This window comes from Lepidochelys kempii, chromosome 15 (genome assembly GCF_965140285.1).
Source record: "Lepidochelys kempii isolate rLepKem1 chromosome 15, rLepKem1.hap1, whole genome shotgun sequence".
Taxonomy (NCBI): domain Eukaryota; kingdom Metazoa; phylum Chordata; order Testudines; family Cheloniidae; genus Lepidochelys; species Lepidochelys kempii.
The window spans coordinates 3,334,389-3,357,561 of NC_136394.1; the positions used below are offsets into that span (position 1 = coordinate 3,334,389).

At 52.7% G+C, this 23,173-nt stretch overlaps 1 protein-coding gene across 1 annotated transcript in view; it reads left to right on the plus strand.

The window, feature by feature from the left end:
* OSBP2 (oxysterol binding protein 2) overlaps positions 1-23,173 on the plus strand; it is a 371,100-nt gene that overhangs the window by 299,071 nt on the left and 48,856 nt on the right. Inside the window, exons 4-8 of the mRNA XM_073313236.2 lie at positions 3,552-3,750; positions 8,760-8,877; positions 10,995-11,061; positions 12,553-12,720; positions 21,599-21,844. Of these exons, the coding sequence (XP_073169337.1) occupies positions 3,552-3,750; positions 8,760-8,877; positions 10,995-11,061; positions 12,553-12,720; positions 21,599-21,844 (798 nt within the window). The remainder of the gene's footprint in view (positions 1-3,551; positions 3,751-8,759; positions 8,878-10,994; positions 11,062-12,552; positions 12,721-21,598; positions 21,845-23,173) is intronic.

Sequence of the window (23,173 nt, forward strand, 5' to 3'; positions counted from 1 at the left end):
AATTAAGACAGGCAAGCTAATCAAGACACCAGGAGTCAATTAAGAACTTTCTAGAATAAATTATGGCAGGCAGACTAATCTGGACACCTGGTTTAAAAAGGACCTCCCATCAGTTAGTAGGGGAGTGTGTAAGGAGTGAGAAGGTATGCTGCTGGAGGACTGAAGAGTTCAAGTGTGATCAGGCTTCAGGAGGAAGATCCTGCAGTGAGGATAAAGAAGGTGCTGGGGGAAGACCTTGGAGAAGTAGCCCAGGGAGTTGTAGCTGTCATGCAGCTGATACAGGGAACATTGTAGACAGCTGCTATCCACTGGGCCCTGGGCTGGAAACCGGTGTAGAGGGTGGGCCTGGGTTCTCCCCAACTCCTGGTCAGACACAGGGGGAGTTAACCTGATCTGTGAGAAACACCAGAAGGGAAGGCCTAATTTGGAAAGGGATCTGGCCTGTCCCTGACCCACTAGGTGGGACACAGAGACTGTGGGGATTGTTCTGTTTCCCCCATGCTGGCCAGTGATAAGGTTAGCTGGATGGACGGCAGGTTTGAGCCTCTAGCAAAAGTGGCCAAACTGAGGGCTGCCGTGAATCTCTGAGGTGAGCAAATCCGCCAATAAGCACAGGACCCACCAAGGCAGAGGAGGACCTTTGTCACACAAGGTTACACTGCGTCTAGCACTTCATGTTTTTAAAATGCTGTGCAAATATTGACCAGGGGTGCCAGGACTGAAATGTCCAGGGGAGTGGGGAGGTGGCAGGTCAGGGTTGAGGGGCAGTGGCAGAGCTGGGGTGGGGGGCAGCATCCCATAACTGAAATGACGAGGGACCTGCAAGTGAAAACTGAGCTGCATCAGCAGAGCTGAATGTGTGTGAAACTTGCAGTGCAGTTGGCACTGCTAGCGGTAAAACTCCCTGACTGCCCCCCCTTCCCCCCCGCAACCCAAGGAGGCCTGAAGCCTCTTAGCGCTCAGTATATCCATGTTTGGATGCTCAGGGCAATGAGCCATGACTACAGATTCCAAGCCAGTTTCTCACACCACGGCTGTGTGACCTGTACTGTACGCCTAGCTGGGCAAAATTTTTCGACAACTAGGTTATCTGCCCAAAAATGCAGCTTTGGGTGACATGAATTCACCAAATTGTTTTGTTTACAGAGCAGGTAGGATGGTGTTGCCCCCTTATAACATAGAATCATAGAAATGTCAGGTTGGATGGGACCTTGAGAAGTCAGCAAGCGCAGCCCCCTTCCTCAGGCCAGACCAGCTCAACCTACACCATCCCTGACAGGAGTCTGTCCAACCTGTCCTCAAAAAGCTCCAGTGACAGAGATTCCACACCATCCCTTAGAAGCCCATTCCAGAGCTTAAGGAATGAGGCTGCGGGAACTGGGCTTATTTAGCCTGCAGAAGAGAAGAATGAGGGGGGATTTGATAGCAGCCTTCAACTACCTGAAGGGGGTTCCAAAGAGGATGGAGCTTGGCTGTTCTCAGTGGTGGCAGATGACAGAATGAGGAGTAACGGTCTCAAATTGCAGTGGGGGAGGTCTAGGTTGAATATTAGGAAACACTATTTCACTAAGAGGGTGGTGAAGCCCTGGAATGGGTTACCTAGGGAGGTGGTGGAATCTCCTTCCTTAGAGGTTTTTAAGGTCAGGCTTGACAAAGCCCTGGCTGGGTTGATTTAGTTGGGGTTGGTCCTGCTTTGAGCAGGGGGTTGGACTAGATGACTTCCTGAGGTCTCTTCCAATCCTAATTTTCTATGATTCTATACCCTTATCATTAGAAAGACTTTCCTAATATCTAACCTAAATCTCCCATGCTGCAGATTAAGCCCATTACTTCTTGTGCTACGTTCAGTGAACATGGAGAAAAACTGATCACTGTCTTCTTTAGAATAACCCTTGCCATATCTGAAGGCTGTTATCGGGTCCCCCTCAGTCTTCTGCTCTCAAGAGTAAATATGCCCAGTGTTAACTTTTCCTCGTAGGTCAGGTTTTCTAAACCTTTTATCATTTTAGTTGCTCTCCTCTAGACTCTCTCTAATTTGTCCACATCTTTCCTAAAGTGTGGTTTCTAGAATTGGACACAGCTGAGGCCTTACCAGTGCTGAGTAGAGCAAGACAATTACCTCCTGTGTCTTACATACGACATTCCTGTTAATGCAGCCTAGAATGATATTAGTCATTTTTGCAACTGCATCACATTAACTCATATTGAATTTGTGATCCACTCTAACCCCCCAGATCCTTTTCAGAAGTACTGCCACCTAGCCAGTTATTCCCCTTTTCGTTGTCATGCATTTTAGTTTTCCTTGCTAAGTGAAGCACTTTGCACTTGTCTTTACTGAATTTCCTCTTGTTGATTTCAGACCAATTCTCCAATTTGTCAAGGTCAATTGAATTCTAATCCTGTCCTCCAAAGTGCTGGCAACCTGTCCTAGTCTGATGTCCTCTCCAAATGTTATAAGGTTGCTCTCCATTCCATTATCCAAGTCAAACAACAGTATTGAATAGTATCAGACCCAGGCCTGACTCCTGTGCAACCCTGCTAGATACGCCCTGCCTGTTTGACAGGGAACCACTGATACCCACTCTTTGAGTAGAGTCTTTTTCAACCATATGTGCCCCCACCTGATAGTAATGACATCTAGCTCAAAGCTCGCTTTTAGCTGTGTGGTCAGGGCACTCCCCTGGGATGTGGGAAACCCAAGTATGAATCCCCACTCAGGAGCAGGATTTGAACCTTCTCCTCTGCCAGGGACATGCGCTCCCCACCAGTCTTTTAGCTGTTCTGGGGTGGGGTGCCCTCAGGGTCGCCTGCTGAAGCTCTTCTATTTTGTATAAATAATGAAATACTCAATAGTGCAGAGACTTGATCTTGATGCTGTCACCCCCCTGGTGAGGAGCCTAACCTCCAAGCTGCAGTGTCATTGTCTCCCCATTTTATCCTCTGGCCCAATGACTGTTCAAGTACTGTATATTAAGTGGGACAGGAGAGACAGAGAGGCCTGACCCCAGGCTAATGGTTCAGGTCAGGATGGTGGAGACCTGGGTTCAAATCCCTGTCCTGCAGACTCTCCAGCTAGGATTGTCTTAAGTGAGCATGCCAGCCAGTGGGCTAAAAGGGAAACCCCACCTTTGGCTATTTTATGAATCTAGCCCTTGGAAAATACTGTATTTCCAGTTGAACAACATGCTTTGTTTGATCCCAAACAGACTGTTTTGAGTTGCAGAAATTTTTCAAATTCAGTTTGACCCAAACCAAATGTTTTATTTTCATTTTTTTGGAACTGCCAGCAAACCGAAAAGTCCCCCAGCCCCGATTGCATGGGGAGGGCAAGGCTGGGGGGGCTGAAGATCTGAAGGGGAAAGAAAGGCTGGAGTGCTGCTCCTGGTGAAGGGCTCCCTGAGATGTGGGAGGAGCACAGAGCTCCAGAATGAAAAGCCCCTTCTCTTGGCTCCTTTGACAGAGACCCTGAGCTGCTGTGGGCAGTGCTGTTTGCTCGCGACTGGGGCCTGTCCCCGAGGGAGCCTGACCTGTGTGTTTCTTGCTTCCCCCAGGCTTGCCGCGACTTCCTGGAGTTAGCCGAGAGCCACAGTCGGAAATGGCAGCGGGCTCTACAGTATGAGCGGGAGCAAAGGATCTGCCTGGAGGAGACCATTGAGCAGTTAGCCAAACAGCACAACAGCTTGGAACGGGCCTGCCGGGGAGCCCCCGGCCTGTCCTCGAGCGCCACAGCAGTCAGCAGCACTTCCAAGGGTGAGCGGCCTCCTTCCCCGGGGGCCCAGAGGGCTGGGACGCCAATGGCCTGGGTCCCGCCCGCCAGCCCAAGACCTCTGCTGCTGGGATGTCACAATGTGAGCTCTGCTGCTGAGATCTCACAATGGCTCCGGGGAGTCACTGACAGAGCCCAGCAGTATGGGGGCGGGGCGGGAGATGGGGCAGGAGGGATTGCCCTCTCGCTCGTTCCCAGTCAGCCACTGGTAGGGCACCAGCAGAGACGGGAAGGATGGGCAGGGCAGCCCATCATGCCCATGGATTTTTTCTCAGGTGAAAGCTCGTTGCGAGGTATGGGACAGGCGTGGCCTGTGACAAGGCAGTAATACAGCTGCCTCCCTAGGAGCGGGTCTCCCCAGGGGAATCCCGCTCTTCCCGCCGTTGCCTCTACTGCGCATGAGAGCACTGGAGCCCTTTGCCCACCTCCCGTGGCTGGGGTCTCATCTGGGTTTCGTTTGCTGGTTGCAATCATTGCTGGAGAATAAAACCGAATTGCAGGTGATGCTGGTGCCAAATTGTCATCCCCAGGCAGCTAGAAGGGTGTCTGGATTCACCAGCAGCAGCAGGGTTTGGTTTCATTGTACCCCACAAATGGAGCCTTAACTGACCAGTAGCAGCTCATTCCTTGGCAGTGTCTAATGCCAGGCTGGGGCAGTTCCCTTGTGCCACGTTGGGGTCAGGGGAATGGATCCACTCAGATAAATACGTAACATTCAACCCCACCAGAGCCCTCCAGCGTAAAGGAGCCTCTCACTGTGATGCTCCGTAGCTGTGGGGCTCTCCCCACAGGGCAGTGTCATCACAACATGGGTTTGTGATGCAATGTAACAGGTGGCCTCCTGCCAGCAAGGAACATGGGGCATAAGTATATTCGCTCCTCTAGGGCCTTTGGCCCAAGTGGCTCAAAGCATTTGACATCCCTGGGAATGGTTTATTGTTCCCATTTCTGGAGGGGGAGGGAGCTGAGGCAAAGAGGCGAAATCACCTGCTGAGTGTCACAGAGCAAGGCAGTGGTACAGTAGGGAATCAATCTCAGGGATTCTGTTTTCCCCCATGCTGTGATGACTAGATCACACTCCCTTCAAGAGTCTGGATCTGAATCCAGACATCCTGACTCCCAGTCCCTTACTCTAACCACGCTGCCTCCAAGACCTAGGGATTTAACCTAAGAGCCCAGCTTGCCAGGCCCCTGCTCTGACCACTAGATCATACTCCTTCCCCATCAGGAAATTGAATGCAGGAGCCTTGACCTGTGGGTCCCCTGCTCCAGCACAAGAGTACGTTTCTCCTAGAGTCAGGAATAGAGCCCAAGAATGGTTCTGTCCCACACTGGGCCAGTCTGAGACATTATCCTCCTCCTCCAAGACTTTCTGATGTCTGGCTGCTAACTGGAGATACCTGCCTGCCAAAGGACAGTGAAAAGCACCTAGGAGCAGGTGTTTCATATCAGCAGAGGCCTCGAGTGCGGCACAAACTAAGCTGCATTTGCAGAGCAGGGCTATTTCTCAGATGGGAAGAGAAGACGTAGCCTGGGCTTAGCAGAAGCCCCATGCTGTGTACAGCCCCATCAGGTGCTGAAGGGGGACACACCAATCTATTTCCCGGAGTGGTGTTGTGGCCAAAAGGGCTAATGTAATCCTTGGGTGCATAAACAGGGGGATTTTGAGTTGGAGTAGAGAGGTCGTAGCACTTCCATATTTGGCACTGGTGTCATTTTTGCTGGAATAAACTGTGGTCAGTTCTGGGGCACGTAATTCAAGGAGGATGTTGATAAATTGGAGACGGTTCAGAGAAGATCCATGAGAATGATTAAAGGATCAGAAGACCTGCCTTAGAGTGATAGACTCAAGGAGCTTGAGGTGTTTTGGTTAACAGAGAGAAGGTTAAGGGGTGATTTCATTACAGTCTATAAATACTTGTATGGGGAACAAATATTGGATAACGGGCTCTTCAGCCCAGCAGAGAAAGGTCTAACAAGAGTCAAGGTCTGGAAGCTGAAGCTAGACAAATTCAGACCGGAAATGAGAAGTATGTTTTTAAGACTGAGGGTGATTAACCATTGGAACAATTTACCCAGGGGTGTGGTGATTCTCCATCACTGGCAATTTTTAAATCAGGAGTGGATATTTTTCTAAAAGCTCTGCCCTAGGAACTCTTATGGGGCAGGTCTCTGGGCTGTGCGATAGAGGTCAGATGATCACAGTGGTCCCTTCTGGCTGCACTGCATGGAGGGTGGAGAGGAGGTGTGCCACCCTAGCAGAGCTGGATGGCAGTATGATGTGTTTTGAAGGCTTACTGCCCCCGACACTGGGAGAAACATCCCCTGCTACACCTGGGTAACCAGCATAGCCATCATGGCTGGAAGGAGGCAGGGCTAGGAGCTGGTCCATGCCCCACCCACATTGCCCCTCTCTGGGGCCATTAGCTAGCACACAGTGCTGGGAGGCAGCTTGTAGCAGGGTGTGCTGGGGAGCAGCCCCTTGTGGGCCCTTTTTTCCCCCGCTAAAACACCCACATGGCATAGACATTTACCCCCAGTCCCCTCTTTAGGCTTCTGAAGATGCGCAGTGTGTCCTGCTGATTAGCACTGCCAGGGAAAATGTCACAGCACATCCCTTCCGTATGGATCCCAGTGAGCCAGGACCAAGCAAAGAGAAGAGAACAGATTTCCTTTGGGGGATGGGAGAGCAAAATGCAGCTTGCTGGCTGGAGAAAGTGCATGGACAGCACAGTGTCTGGGTCTTCATTGCAGATTCTTCCCTTGACCTACCTCCTGCCTCTCGGAGGGATGGATTAGCTACAGGAACGGAATAACCCCTCCTGTTGATGCAGGAAGTGCCCACGCTATGGCATCGTAGCTGCGCCGCTGTAATGGCAGCTGTCGTGTAGACTTGCCCAGAGCCTGTTTACATGGTGCATTCGGCAGCACGTCGTGTGTCGTCATTTCGCCCCAATAGGCAGCAGGCCCAGCTGGTTGTGATGCCTGGAGTCCCAGTTGCTTCTGTCTTTGTTCCATTTTTCAGTTGCTCCTAACTTTGTCAGACTTGAACCATTGAGCTGAAAATTGCCTGCCGGGTCTCTGATTTGTAACGCAATAGCAACCAGCGGCCCCCAGTAGAATCGGCGCTGCTTGGTGCCATACAAAGACACAGGAAAACCATGTCCCTTCCCCCAAAGACCTGACAAGGTCTGAAACAAGGGGGAGCAAGTGCCCGTGTTCCACCGTGGGAGCAAAGCGAGGAGGGAGGCTGGGTAAAGGCCACTGTAGCATGTGGACACCACGGGAGTCATTCCGCAATTTCACAGTTCCAAATCATTGGAGGTGGTTGTTTCGATCAGCTCTCCCCAAATGCCCCAGGCCCAGCCGTCTTTGTTGGCTGATTTCTTGTAGGAGGTGGGCCTGAGGAAGGATTGGAAGGATGAGAGGATTGTAGCCTTATGGCTCAGCTCCTGGAGGGGGTTCCATGCATCAGGAAGGGCGGCGTGGAGAAGTGTGTTGGAGAAGGTGCCAAATGGCATCCAAGGCCTGCCTCAGTGGCAGAGCAGAGGGAGAGGCAGAGTTACACTGATCCCAAGAAGCTCGATCTTGATGCTGGTGAGGTGCTCAGCTAGTCAGCTAGGATGTGACTCTTAGTAGCTGTGTCTTGTATCGACTGGAGGGTGTGCCATCAGAGCGCCCGCCCAGAGGAGTGTTAATGGTCAGTGTGGGGGATGATGGGGTGCTGGTGTCTGAATGGAGGAAGGGTCAGATCATAGCTCTTGAGGGAACAAACAGCAGCAGGGTTTGGAGTCCCTGGGCAGGGCTGAGAGCCATTGGCCCAAACTGCAAACTCTTTATATGATGGAAACCACTTGAAGCCAGGGGGTGCTGCAGCACCCCTAGTTCTAGCCCCTGTGTCTCTGGGCAGGCATGTTCCCTGTTATTGGTTCAGATCTCTCAGGGAAGAACATTTTTTTAAACATAAGCAAACGTTGTTATAAATCCCTCCCGCCCGGCAAATAGCAGGGGCCTTGGGGACAGCCCCAAAAACGCCATTAAACTCGTTGTTTGAGATTGACTAGATTGCCAGTTGAACGTGTCTGTTTTGAAATTTGAACCATATTTGATGGGACACACCGGTCACATGGTAAACTTCCAGCTGAATCCAGGCATTGATGGCATCTGTGAGGCACTCATCACCGTGGTACCAAAGCGTTTTGTGCCCTGATTGGGCAAGAGCAAAGTCTGCCCAGCAGTGTCCCCCTCATTTTTCCCACCCACGTGCGGAATTAATTTTGTTATGTGCAGCAATAGGGAGGTGTTGTGTGACACGTGACCTTCCTATGGGTGCACATAACAACATTCATGTGGTGGGGGTGGGGCCGAGGGGTTCAGAGTGTGGGAGGGGGCTCAGGGCTGGGGCAGAGGGTTGGGGTGCAGGGGGGTGAGGGCTCTAGCTGGGGGTGCCAGCTCTGGGTTGGGGCTGGGGATGAGGGGTTTGACGTGCAGTGGGGCTACGGTGGGGAGAGCGGACCCCCCCCTAGCTCTCTCACTACTGCAGCTGGGCTGGGGGAAGAGGTGTCTCCCCAGCCGCAGCAGGCCCAGGGCCGGGCCAGGCCAGAGGAGGGGCGGCTGTTCCCCAGCCGCGGCAGGTCCAGGGCTGGGCTGGGGCTGGGCCGGCAGGGAGAGGCAGCAGGTCTGGGGCTTGGGGAGAGGCATCTCTCCCCGCTGCAGCCCTGAGTGCCTGTGTGGCACTTAATAGGCAGCTGCGCAGTCACGCAGCTTAGGGGGAACTTGGCTACCCAGCTCCACCAGCACCCTTCAGCCAGCATAACGCTGGGCGTGAGAGAGGAGAGGGAAGGGGACAGACAGACAGCACCATGGGGCAGGGGGGAAGAGCGAAGGTCTGTGGGGATCCACTGGGGCTCTGGTCTGGGAGCAGATGTTAATGCTCTGTGTGAGCAGTCAGGGGAAGATGCGGCGCTGACCAGGTTGTTCTTTGTGCCCACAGGGAGTGTGCCGCCTGCCAAAGGGGAAGCCAGTGATGAAGATGAGGAGACAGAGTATTTTGATGCCATGGAGGATGCACCAGCTTTTATCACAGTAGCTGCAGACCCCAAACATCACAGGTATGAAGCTACCCACAGTGTGGTGCAGGCCCAGAGCCCACCGCACGAATAGGAAGAGTGGGGAGGAGGCACTTAGGCTGGCTTCTCACGAATAACGTAGAGGCAGCATCCTCTTGGTTTGCATTAATCACACCCACCCCTTCAGGTGGGTCAGCTGTGTGGGCAGGCAGCAAGAGGTTTCAAACATCAGTGCTGGCCAGTGGCCTAGAGTGTGGAGCCCTCTCCCCCTGGCAGGGCAGAGTGCCCTCAGACAGAGCCACCAGGCCCCTTCTTCCTGGACTGGAGGGACAGCCTCTGGCTGGCTCTCTCCTCTCCACCAGGGCTGGTCAGGGCCACTGGCAATGTTTTTGCAGTGTGGACTCTGCCCACTAGAAACTGGATGGAGACCCGCCAACCCGCTGTGCATGAGGCAAAGAGCCGTGATCAGGAGGGAACAGCATGGGCTGGATTTGAAATAGCCACAGAGGTAAATGGCTCCCTATCTCAGACCCAATGGCCTGGTCTGTCCCCCCGAGGCCTGATTAGGAATGTGGGATTTACCAAGTGTGAGGACAAGTTTCTAACTCGGTAACACAGGCCCAGAGCCTCCAAGTCATCTAGGCTCCCAACTTCCAGAGAGCTCAGTGGAGCTTAGGAGTCTGTCTACCTGTGAGGATCTGGGCTGGAGTCCATGGCACGGGGGAGTTTTCAGAAGTCCGAGATCCCAGGCCAGAGAGCACTGGGGACAGAGGTCAGCAGCTGCCCTGGCTCCTGGGGCTCTGGGGGAAACAGCTGCTCCACACAGCAGCACCCACCAGGCTGGGCCTGTGTCATTGGACCCAGTGCGTGGCAAGTGTCGCGTGCTGCCATTCTCACTGGGCAGCACTGCACACCCACTGCCTTGGTAGCAATGAGTGCAGGAGATGGAGGGGAACAGGGAATCCCTGAGGACAAGCAAGGCCTGCTTTGGGACTGGTTCCCATGCAGGGTCACAAGCGGGAGATGCACTGTGCCCTCTCCCTCCTTCTCAGGAGCCACGGGGACTGGGCCCAGCCTGTCCCCCCTTTCACAGCTACTGGGGTCTGGTTTGCAAACAGGGAGGAGGCCCTATTTATCCAGGAGCCCAGACTCCTCCCACTTTCCCAGCCTGCTCGGGAGGAACTGCAGCGCCCAGCTTGCCTTCAGAGGCCTCCATCTTCTGTAGGGAGGGCTGGGAGGAAATGGCTTCTCCTGTATTCTAATGCTTTGGCCCCGGTGAGTTCTTCCGGGGAACACTCCCTATTCTGGACCCCCGCAGCCTTGCAGAGCAGGCCCCCAAGCCAAGGTAATCAGAAGCAGAGCTGCTGCTGGCCCAGGGCACTCTGATGGCCCAGGATCAATTATCTGCTCTGCTACAGGCCCCCTGTGAGAGCTTGGGAAAGTCACTTAGCTTCTCTGGGCCTCAGTTCCTATCCATCTGTGGGGATAAGCCCAGCCCTGCCTGGAGGGCTGTGAGGCTAAATCCATTAGAGACTGTGAAGGGCTCTGAGCCTTTGGTGGTGGGGGCCACAGGCATACCTATGATGGAGCCAGGAGCAAGAACTTAGGTTGCCTGGCCTCCCCAGACCTGAGCTTTAACCACTAGACTGCACTTCCTACCTAATCAAACCATGGCGATGGGGGCCAGAGCTTGAGGAGGGCACAGTGATCTCTCTTAGTGAGAGACCTGCCGGCACCAGGAAATGTCTCCCACCTAGCTCTATTTACATTAAAGAGACAGACTGTTGAAAAGCTGGGCCCAAGTGTGATTTGCAAACCAGTTTGGCTTCAGTTTCAGAGGGCCTGGTGATGAGATTAAGCACCATAGATCCTAGATCTGGGAATCGGGATCTTTAAGGGCTTGGAAGTGAGTTTTAGAAAGATCCTTTCCAGCAATGCACCTTGGTGTGCACTCGCTGACCCACAGGAGCAGCTGGCTTCATAGCAAGAATGAAAAGAAATAAGAACCTCCGGCATGTTTGCATACTGAGCTCCACCTATTGCAGCCCCCTTGCAATATCCTGAGGGTTAAATCAGGCCCCAGCATGGCCAGAGCAGCTATTCCTGTTCTGTTCTGTGCCTGCTTGCACCCATGCCCTCTGCCTCGGTCTTCCCTGCAGGCGTTCTGGCAGTAACCTGAGCGGGGCCAGCGAGGGGCACCCTGAGGACTGGAACCTGGAGGACAATGTGAGTGCATCGGGCAGATGGTGCTGGCAGAAAGTAATGACAAGGGGCAGGCCCCAGGGGACGAAGGCAACTTGGGGAAAATCCCCGTCCGATTCCCTCGCAGGGCAGTAGAATGGGCCATAACGGAGGAGATGGGAACTGAAGTCTCAGTTACAATATTCCAAGTGTGTCCGTTCAGCAGGAAACAAGTGGGAGCAGAGGGGAGAATAAGATGGATCAGCTCCCCCCAGCGCTCCCTGCACTTCACACAGGATCAGCCGTAGTTCTGGTGATACCTCTCTGCCCCAAAGAGTCTTCTCCCTCCACCGGTGGCTTTGCACTGGGGCCAGGTTGGTGGCGCCAGGGGGCTGAGTGCGGCTACCCGGCCATATCTGCCTACATGTGGTCCTCCTGAGCCTTTCTTGTGAGGAAATGCCCTGGCGACCCGGAAAGCCAGCCCAGTACACGCACATGTTAAGCAGCACCTGTACTGTTGTCGAGCAGATTTCTGCCCAGCCCGCCAGGCCTTTCCTGAGAACAAGCAAAGCCGCCTGCTGGGGGACGTTCTGGGTCTGAGCTGCCCATGCCCTGCATGGGGAGAGGCCAGATCCCAGGAGTGATACCTCAAGAGCTGACTGTCACCAGCCGCCAGGTTTCCATGGTTGGTTAGGGTTGCCAACTTTCTGATTGCAGAAAACCGAACACCCTGGCCCCCGAGGTCTCACCCCTGCCCTGTCCCTTCTCTGAGGCTCCGCTCCTCCCTCTGTGGCTCACTCTCCTCACCCCCCCCCCACTCGCTCATTTCCCTGGGCTGGGGCAGATGGTTGAGGTGTGCGGGGGGTGAGGGCTCCGGCTGGGAGTGCAGGCTTCAGTATAGGGCCAGAAATGAGGGGTTTAGGGTGCGGGAGGTGGCTCTGGGATGGGGCAGGAGGTTGGGGTGTGGGCTCCAGCTGGGGGTGCAGGCTGTGGGGTGGGGCCAGGGGTTGGGGCATGGGAGGGAGTGCAGGGTGCAGGCCCAGGGAGGGAGGTGGGGTGTGAGAGGGGGCTCAAAGCTGGGGCAGGCAGTTGGGGTGCAGGAGGGAGTTGGGGTGCAGGAGGGGGCTCAGGGCTGGGGGAAGTGGTTTGGGGTGCGGTGCAGATTCCAGGTGGTGCTTACCTGAGGTGGCTCCCAGAAGTGGCGACGTCCTCTGGCTCCTAAGCAGGGAGGCTCCACGCATTGCCCAGCCGGCACTTGGGGTCGGGGCAGTGCGTGGAGCCTCCCTGGCTGACCCTGCACCCAGGGGCCGCAGGGACATGTTGCCACTTCCGAGAGCCGCACAGAGGTAGGGCAGGCAGGGAGCCTGCCTTAGCTCCGCTGCGCCACCGACCGGACTTTTCATGGCCCAGTCAGCGGTGCTGACCAGAGCTGCCAGGGTCCCTTTTCCACCAGGCGTTCCAGTCGGAAACCGGATGCCTGACAACCCTACGGTTGGTTGATCTGTCTCTTTGACCCTAAGATTGCTGCTTCCCCAGGTCTTTGAGAGCGCAAATAAAACTGGCTACAATGAATCAACGGGCAAAGACGTCCTGCCGAAGAAGAGGAGACGAACGCGCATCCCAGACAAACCCAACTACAGCCTTAACCTCTGGAGCATAATGAAAAACTGCATTGGCAAAGAACTGTCCAAGATCCCTATGCCTGTACGTGAGTGCTTCCCCACTCTCGCCTGCGCCACACCCGATCTGAACGCTGCTTCCTGTCAGTATTTTGGTCAGACATTATGAAAGGGCCTGATCCTGGGAGGTGACGAGCGAGGGGTACTTGGTGTCTGCCAGGATCAGGCCCCAAAGAAGGAAATCGGAGGCAGTGCTGAACTGCAGAGGTAGGGCTGGGGGCACCAGCATTCTGGGTCAGGCTGGGTTCACCACTGAGCAGCTAAGGCTCCATGAAAGGGGGAGAGCTGTGTTTTCTCTCCTCCTGTTAGAGAAGGAGGTAACGGAAGCTGCCGAGACCTGGGCATTGGGAAGTAGCTGACAGCAGCAGAGCTGCAGCTGCACACGAGCCTTGAGCAGAGTCTGACTTTTGCATTGTGAGACACTTTAATCGGAAAAGAAATAGAATGATTCCTTGTGTGTTTCCAGTGCTCAGATGACAGTTGCCCCCCAGCAAGCCTGTCTCAGGGCAACTGCCACTGCTTGGGACCCTTCAGCGGAGCGAATTTGCATTGCCAATTGTTTCTGGCAGTTGGCTCTTGTGACTCTCTTATTAAGAGGATTCAAGCAAGTCAGCTGTGCAGTGCAGTCTGATCCTATCTGCCCTGACCCTGCCTGCCTCGTGCGCAGGAGTTAGGAGCAGCAGAGGGATTACGTCCTGTTGGTGGGTTTGCTGGTTTGAATGGATTTTCCCATGTGGGTGATGGGGGACAGGGAAGGAGACTACTCTGCCTGTAAACTGGGTTTCTGGATCCCCTGCACCAGCCTGGACTCATGGGTTTGCTCCTCACCTTCTGAAGGATAAAGCAGAGGGACTGTAGTGAAAGCAGAGTTTGCCCTACAGCATAGCATCGGGGGAGGGAGGCTGTCACTGACACCAAATGCTCTATGGAAAAACCTTCTGTGATGTGGGGGAAGGATAGCTCAGTGGTTTGAGCACTGGCCTGCTAACCCCAGGGTTGTGAGTTCAATCCTTGAGGGGGCCATTTAGGGATCTGGACCAAAAATTGGAGATTGGTCCTGCTTTGAGCAGGGGGTTGGACTAGATGACCTCCTGAGGTTCCTTCCAACCATGATATTCTATGATGGACCTGGCTTGATCTCCTCCCACCTCTACATGGAGCACTCATCTCTTCCCAGATGGGAGGCACTGGCCATGGGCAGTGCTCTATGGGGTTGTTTTTCAGCACTGACAATGGTGTCAGCATCCCCCTGTTTGGGTCACGTACCCCCTGTTTGGGTCTGAAGTTACTTACTCCTGTCGGAGGATTGTTTACAGCCATCTGCTTTCAGGTCCCCTTCTCAAAGTGCTTTCCTCTGTAGAAAAGGAAAGCAGAATCCTGTCTTGACAGTAAAGTTTCCAGTTCCTACTCTGAACCAGGAAACCTCTTTGTGGAGTCCGCAGCTGCATTGCCGGTGAATTGTCCCAGTTGGGGGAGAAGAATTGCTTAGGTCTAGGTAGGTGACACTGGAATTCATGCTTTAGAGAGCTCTCTGAACCACTGAGCAAAGCTCCTAGGGTGCGTGACATGCTGAGGGACATTCCCGAGCCCGTTAGATGTGGTTCTGCTTTGGAGATTCCACCACCTCCCTAGGTAACGCATTCCAATGCTTCACCACCCTCCTAGTGAAACTTTTTCCTAATATCCAACCTGAACCTCCCCCACTGCAACTTGAGACCATTACTCCTTGTTCTGTCATCTGCTACCACTGAACAGTCTAGATCCATCTTCTTTGGAACCCCCTCTCAGGTAGTTGAAAGCAGCTATCAAATCCCCCCTCATTCTTCTCTTCTGCAGACTAAATAATCCCAGTTCCCTCAGCCTCTCCTCATAAGTCATGTGTTCCAGACCCCTAATCATTTTTGTTGCCCTCCACTGGACTCTTTCCAATTTTTCCATATCCTTCTTGTAGTGTGGGGCCCAAAACTGGACACAGTACTCCAGATGAGGACTCCCCAGTGCCAGGGCCCAGCAGGAACCACGGTTCTTCTTGCTTGGCCCTGGCAAAGGGACCTGTGGGATGCTCTTAAACACCTTGCTGAGCAGTGCCCATGGGAGACACTAGGCTTTGGGGACTGGTGCTGACCCAGATAAAATCCTGCCCTTAGTGTTGCCCAGGAATCCATCCCCAAATTGCATCAGAAAAGGCACTTTGCAAAGGAAAATTGCCTTGTATGGGTGGCTGATTCTGCATCTCCTGCTGGCCGGCCCTGTAAGCACCATTCCTGGGACACGGTCATGGTGCGGTCTGACCAGTCTCCATTTGAAGATTAAGCACTGCCAGGCTCAGGAGCGAAAATGCCCATGGCCGCTGGAGAGTTCCAGCAGCGAATGTAGGTTATCGTGGCCTGTCAGAGGACAGAACTAACCTGAGAACCATTGTTCCAGTCAGGAGAGAGCTTGCACGGTAGCCATATAGCCAAAGTCCGGCTCTTACAGAACTCACTGACTCCTCCCCCCAGGGTCAGAAGGGCAAATGCCCTGTTATGGCAGCTTGTGCATTTTGTTGGGGAAAACACCCGTTATCCCTCCTGGGGGCTGTGCCTGAATGTGGTCTAACAGCCTGTGTGGCACTAAGTGGTAGATCTCCATCCCTTTCCCACAGTGTTCTCCAGCAGATACACCGCAGTCCTGGGCAGCCCATTAGACTCTTCTGCAATATCCATTTCAGGGGAAAGTTTGAAGTGTACAGGAATGTGCCTAGACCTAATGGAATGGTGTAAAAATACCAGCAGCTGCTGCATCTGCAGTTTGGAGCAATTTATACCTTTCCTGTCCATCAGAACATCCCGGGAATTACTAATGCAGAGTCAGGAATGTGAGAACAATATGCTCTGCCTGCCCCAATAATGTCATCTGTCAGCCTGTGGGAATTAATTACAATAAGCCCCAACAGGGCAAATTAATCCACACAGCTTCCCCAAGTTGCTGTCCCCAGTAAACTGTACATTAACCCCTGTGCTGTAAACAAACCGATGGGACCTAACAGTGACCACAGCTGCCTGTCCTCCCCCTCCATCAATACACTCAGCATCCTCAGCACAAAGACCTAGTTCTGCGAGGCACTGAGCTCCCATTTGAAGTCTGGGGAGGGCTGCCCCAGTTACCTTCATTTGAGATATTTACTCTGAGAACAATAAACTCTTGGGAAAGGCTGCAATTGTAAAGGGCAATTTAAAGCCAGTATCTGTGATGCATTTGCTTCTAGTGCAGTACAAATCAGTAGGAGGTTGCAATGGACTGATCTGGGTGCTGTGCATTAGTGTCAGAGTCCTTTGTCATTCCCAAGTTAATAGCGCCAGGATAGTGAATGTGAGAAATTCTTAATGTCTTATATGCACTTCTAAATATTTCCCGGGCTGGTTCTTTTGTTCCCTAGTCCCCATTTGCACACCAGTGGCAGATGTAAGGAGCTTAATAGATCTTCCATTCCACAGAGACAGGTTTCAGAGTAGCAGCCATGTTAGTCTGTATTCGCAAAAAGAAAAGGACTTGTAGCACCTTAGAGACTTTTCTTTTTGCCATTCCATAGAGCATTTTTTCAGACCCCATCTCCTCCCTATATGACCTGAGAGATTTGAAATCTTTCTGTGCAATTGAACAGGTGCCTGCAGATGTTCATTGTGAGTTGATATCTCTGCAGTCTCAAAATGGAATGTGCAATATATCAGCTGTGGGAGTTTTGCATTTTTGATGGATTAAACTTTATTCATCAGTGGGAAGATTTTTGATTTCCCATTGAAAGTGCAATGTTGTTGGAGCAGCTGTTGGGTTGGTTCTGGTACTGTACGTTGGAATGGATCAGTTTGCCTGATTTCTCTTCAGCGACTTCTCTCAAGGTGGTAGAGCTTTGCCCATTTTGTAAAGGCTGTATTGTAAATGTGCAAGGAAACCAACCTTTTCGACACAGCCGATTAACTCTTCCTTTAGCTCTCTACCTCAAAGTTTTGAGGATGCTCTAAGGATCCTATTGCCTATATCAGGGTTGGAAGGGACCTCAGGAGGTCATCTAGTCCAACCCCCTGCTCAAAGCAGGACCATTTAGGATGTGCTAAATCTCAGAGGGACACTGACCAGATTTTAAGAAATATGTACATAAAAATAAACTAGGGCTGAGGGGGAAGCGGTTTTCCCATCTCACGAGAATTTGAGATTTAAAACATTTTTCCCATACCAAATCAGGACAAAGCCAAATCTTCTCAAATGGACCATCTGATTTGGGTCAATTGACAATTTCAATTTTGACCACTCTTCTTTACACTTTTCACTATAAATGAAGTTACATTTTTAAAAGAAAAGTTATTCTGAACAAAACCCCCCAAACTTTTTGTTTATAAAATGTTGACACAAGACATCTTAACAATTTTGATACATTTGTGTCTGTGGTTTTCAGGTCAAAACTGACCCTTTCCCATTAACCGTTCCAGTGAATTGGCTTTTTCCTTTTTGTGAAAAAACATGTAGTCAAAACCCTGGCCAGCTGTAATAGTGCAGCGTAGGTGTAGATGTGTCAGCACCAGGATACTAGAGAGATAAGAGTGACCCGAAAAAGAGTTCTGTGTGGCTTGAAAGCTTGTCTTACTGGACCAACTTCTGCTGGTGAGAGAAAGATAGGACCTCGCCCACCGTGTCTCTGCTGTAATTGTAACATGGTCTGATCAGTTTCTCTTTTGCTTTTAGTTAGTTTCATGTTCTGGTTCTTAGGCACTAGCCTGGTGCTAACACTGCAGAGGACACTTTACTTTTTTTTTTTTTTAAACTTATATTTATTGGAAACCTTTTAAAATTTCATGGTAACATTTCTTTTGGTCTTAGGTTTTCCTGAAGCTGTTTTTTTTTTTCCCAGCATCAACTTTCAGGGGTAGACTTGCTCTGACAGTGTTGCTTTAAGAAAGAGACCCACGATCAGATATCTACAAATAATGATTCCAGAATATTTCGCTGCGTTTAGCAAGAGCATCATCCTTCCAGTTTAGTGGGATAAGCAAAAGAAGGAATGATCTTAGCTGCATGCAGGCTGCAGCTGGAGTGGAGAGAGCTCTGGACCCAGAGGAGGTGCTGGGCTGAGGATTTAATTGCTGGTTATTTATAGAAGCAGGGAGAGAAGTAATTAGCTGTGCAACAAAAAGTTAGGTGTGTACGTGTAGTCTCCCCTCTCCCCATATGCCTCGTGCTGCTGCAGGATGTCCAGCCGTGATCCCTTCTGCAGCATGGCATCAGGCTTGAGCTCCAGCTCTGTCTATCAAACATGTTTGGCGGGAAGAGCGAGTGTGGAATTATTCAGGTGACCTGCAGAGGCAGAAATTTGCGAAGGCAGAAGAGTCGTCATCTTGGCCTCAGCCCTGAAGTGAGACACCTGCACTCTGCTAGCTGCCACCATTGGGTCTGTGATGAATCATAGAATATCAGGGTTGGAAGGGACCCCAGAAGGTCATCTAGTCCAACCCCCTGCTCAAAGCAGGACCAATTCCCAGTTAAATCATCCCAGCCAGGGCTTTGTCAAGCCTGACCTTAAAAACCTCTAAGGAAGGAGATTCTACCACCTCCCTAGGTAACGCATTCCAGTGTTTCACCACCCTCTTAGTGAAAAAGTTTTTCCTAATATCCAATCTAAACCTTCCCCACTGCAACTTGAGACCATTACTCCTCGTTCTGTCATCTGCTACCATTGAGAACAGTCTAGAGCCATCCTCTTTGGAACCCCCTTTCAGGTAGTTGAAAGCAGCTATCAAATCCCCCCTCATTCTTCTCTTCTGCAGGCTAAACAATCCCAGTTCCCTCAGCCTCTCCTCATAACTCATGTGTTCCAGTCCCCTAATCATTTTTGTTGCCCTTCGCTGGACTCTCTCCAATTTATCCACATCCTTCTTGAAGTGTGGGGCCCAAAACTGGACACAGTACTCCAGATGAGGCCTCACCAATGTCGAATAGAGGGGAACGATCACGTCCCTCAATCTGCTCGCTATGCCCCTACTTATACATCCCAAAATGCCATTGGCCTTCTTGGCAACAAGGGCACACTGCTGACTCATATCCAGCTTCTCGTCCACTGTCACCCCTAGGTCCTTTTCCGCAGAACTGCTGCCTAGCCATTCGGTCCCTAGTCTGTAGCTGTGCATTGGGTTCTTCCGTCCTAAGTGCAGGACCCTGCACTTATCCTTATTGAACCTCATCAGATTTTTTTTGGCCCAATCCTCCAATTTGTCTAGGTCTTTCTGTATCCTATCCCTCCCCTCCAGCGTATCTACCATTCCTCCCAGTTGATGCAAGGGGGATAGAAGCAGAGCGCACAGCAGCAGCATTTCCCTGCTCCCAGCCCCACCGTTACAGTAAATAGATCTCTGACTCGCTCCTTGTACCTCTTCCCTTTTGATGGCTCCCTGTTCACTGTGTCTCACACCTGAGATCTAGGCAGGGCAGAAAGCCCAGCTTAATCACTGCCAGTATCTGGAATTCAGGGATGTCAGATCACTAAGCCATTGTTATTTAAATCTTATTAGAGAGAGTCCTTTCAAAGCTGTGGCTCTCTGGACTATCTCAAAGCTCTCTGTTTTCCTATGGAGGTCTTTCTCGGCTGAAGATCTGCCCCAGTTCCAGCCCTCGGTGCAGCTACACAAGCACAAACCTCCAGTGCAGACAGGCAAGCTCATATTGCACCAGGAAGCTGAGCTCTGCTATAAACCAGGGCAAGCTGCAGAGGTGCAAATCATGGCATAGAGCAATGATTCTCAACAGGGGGTCCACGGACTATGTCTAAGGGGTCCGCGAAAGACTTAGACTGAAAACTGACTGAACAGAATTCAACTCTATGTATAGACGATCGATTTCCAATGGGGTCTGCACCTCATTTGAAATTTCCAAAGGGGTCTGCAAATGAAAAAAGGTTGAAAAGCAAGGGCATAGAGCATCCTTGCCCGTGTGTGCTAGGGATTGCATTGATGCAGCTCTGCTGGTTGCAGTAATAGGAGCTAATGTGCAGTACAGAGAGTGCCCTGGAGAGGGACTCTTTTCCGGTGTTGGATAGTTCAGGTTGGTTCTCCTCTAGCTCTGCACTAGGTAGGCTTGGTACCTGGCTTTTCAAACTGCCTTACTTTTAAAACCTGGAACGTTCTCCTGGAACCTGCCGTTAACCACCTGGCATCACATCCCCTCTGTCCCCTGGCCCAGGAGTTGTGTACCCAGCTTGAGGACCCTCTGGAGTGTGCAATCACGTACTAGAATGAAGGGGGAATTGGTGCACTGCTTCCCTCTGATTTTGTGTGGCCCAGGAAGCAGCTGGTTTTCATCTTGCTATTAATAAAGCTGCAGGCCGGGCTGGGCTGGCAGCCTGTTTGTGGGCGATCAGACTCGAGCTGCTGAGTGAGTCTGGCAATGGCTGGAGGCCTCTGTCTATGGTCCTTGAGTAACCCCATTGTGCTGACATGGGAAGCGGTGCTGAGTGAGAGGGGCCCGCCCTCGGCCAGGGAAAGGCTCCTTGGGGGTGGGTTGTAAATAGAAGCTAGCCGGTGGTGGTGTTCTTCCCCCAGAGACACACTCACTTCCCTGCTAATGTGCCTCGGCCCAGACCTGGAGGGACGCCCTCTACAAGCCAGAGGGGAAGTCAGGTCTCGGGCCCATTGACTTCTTGACTCTCTTCTGAGCCGGTTTGGCCTGGGTGACTGGTGCCAGTTCTAGCTCTCGAGGGGAAAGTGTCTGTGTGCGCAACACAGGATGCAGCTGAGAGTGTCAGTCCGTGCGGGTCTCCAAGTCCCAGGTCACACTGTTCCCTGCTGATCCTGGCCATGCTAGTCAAAGCCCCCCCAGCCCTGGTGATGTGATGCAGAGCCTAGGAGCCAGGCATGAACCACCCTCTTCACCTTAACACTAGAGTTAAACTGAGAGGGCAGCCTGGGCAACTCGCTGTGTCTGAGCAGATCTGGCCTCCCCCGGCAGGTACCCCTTCACTCCACCCCACCTGGCAGCAGTCCCCAACCGCCTTGCCATTCATTGGTAGCAGCCGCCCACACACGCTGTTGCACTGTTTTAAGTGAGGTTTCCTGCAGCTCCCACATGGAGGGGGATGGGAAAATCCAGACTAAGGAGGGGAAGAGACTGTAGAGTGAAGCACAAGGAGCCAGGGCCGGATTGACCTTCTGTGGGCCCGGCGCCAAACTTATTTGTGGGCCCCCACGGAGGCAACAGAGCCTGGCGTGGGGAGGTCAGTCCCTGGAGCGAGGGGCCAGCCAGGGGCAATGGGGCATGGCATGGCAGGAGTGGCCCTGCTCCACCCAATGCAAGGGCACTATTTACAAACGGGCAGTTGCCCCACGCACAGTGGCCTGCCTGGCCCTGTGCTGCCAGCATGCCCCTTCCCCTTGGGGGCAGGCCCATGCCACCCCACACAACCCACCCACCAAACACCCCCAAGACCCAGCCGGCGGGCAGGCCGAGAGGAGCAGGTGGTGGGTGGGGGAGCCAGCGGGATCACAGGGTGCAGGGCAGGTGAAGCAGGCTGGGCCCCCCTGGAGCATGAGCCCGGCTCCATGGAGCCACTGGAACTGTTGCAAGGAGCGGAGCTGGGTGGCAGTGCGCTCCGGTTGCTCTGGCGAATTAGAGCGTTCCCTTCCTCTCCAGATCTCTGTTCAGGACACAGTCACCTTGGAGAGGCTGAGGGCTCAGCACTGGAAGCCCGGAAGTCGGAGGTTACCTTGAAAATTAGATGTGTGGGAGAGCAGTGTGTATGGGGATGGACGTGCAACGCGACACAGTGGGACAGCAGCTAGGCCATAGTCTACCTGAAGATCACTGACTGCCGGTGTCTTTGCCGGAAGCCCATTGCTCACCCGTTAGTGCACGTGCCTAACTCTCTATTCCCCCTGCATTAGGTAAACTTCAATGAGCCACTTTCCATGCTGCAGAGGCTGACTGAGGACCTGGAATACCACGAGCTGCTGGACAAAGCTGTGAAGTGCGAGAGCTCCACCGAGCAGATGTGTTTCGTTGCTGCATTTTCCGTGTCTTCCTACTCGACGACTGTGCACCGCACTGCGAAGCCGTTCAACCCCCTGCTGGGGGAAACATACGAACTCGACCGGCTAGATGAGCTTGGCTTCCGATCGCTCTGCGAGCAGGTATGGGCAGGGCTGCGGGAAAGGGGCTCTTCATCTCAGTCTTTCAGGAGCACTGTTGCATTCCTCGAAGAGCAGTTCCCTGGGGCTCCCCTGTTCCACACTGGTCCTGCTTCCACTGCAGTCAATCTGCATTTGTTATTGCTATGAATGGGCCCAGCAGCGGATCCTACACAAGTGACCCTTTCCGATGGCAGAAGCAAAATGTGCATTCCCCAGGGTAACAGGGTGGAAATGATGGGGAGACCAGGGGGAGGTGGGAGCCTCTTCCAACCTATCGCAGTTTTAACTAGCTGGACATAAGTACCAAATTGCCAGCCCTGGGTCTGGGATGAGCTTGCACATGGAGCTTTGCAGCTAAATTCTCCACAGATGTGTTGTCTCTGTCAACAGTTGTGCTTAATCTGTAGGCCCAAACGTGAACCGGTTTTGTGTTTCCGTTGTGGAGGGGAGTGCTCCTGATTGTTCAGAACCTAACGTCAGGATACATTGTTAAATCTGGTTCGGAGCAATAGTTCCCATATGTAAAATGCGTGAGGCCCCCCGCTGTATAAACCTGGCTGTGCCTCCATCCTCTGCTCCCAGGGTCTGACGGGAGCTGCCATTTGCTCCCTTAGGAGCAGGCACAGGGCTGGTCACAGGGAACTGCAGGGGACAGAACCGGATACCCGGTGGAAGTCAAGGAGCAGGCTCATGCAGTGACACCCCCAGGAGGCTAAAGGGAGCCCAAAAGTTTCCCTGGCATCACCAGCTGGGCTTCCAAAGGCTGCCCAGCCGAGCTATTGGGCAGGTGGGGGTGTGGTGTTCAGTAATGCCCACAGAGTACATGGATGGTGCAGGGAGCAGGAGGATGGTAACTGATCATAGTGAAAGCCAGGGAGCTTTTGGGGGAAGGCCAGGAGTTCAGCTTTGGCCATGCACAGCTTGAGTGAGCAGCGAGACACCCAAGAGTAACCCCAAGAGGGAGGTGTCAGCCAGGCAGGCCGGGAGGCGGAATTGGATGGAAGTGACAGATCGGGTGTGCTGAGCCAATCAGGCTAGAGATGGTAATTGGAGTGCGAGAGCATGAGGTCACCCAGGAAGAGGGTGTAAAGCGAGAAGAGGAGGGCAAGGCTGGGGCCCTGTGGGACCCCCGGAGCATGAGAGAGAGGAGGAGAGGGACCTCCCAGCAGAGATGCGGAAGCAGCAGGAGAGCGGGTGGGACACACTTTAATTGAAACTGAAAGAAGAACACTCCTTGTGATGCCAAAATTGTCCCAAATGACAGAGGAAATGGTCATCCCATGGAATCTTGGCGAGAAGGTCGCTGCCCCCCAGGCAAGGTGGGTCTCT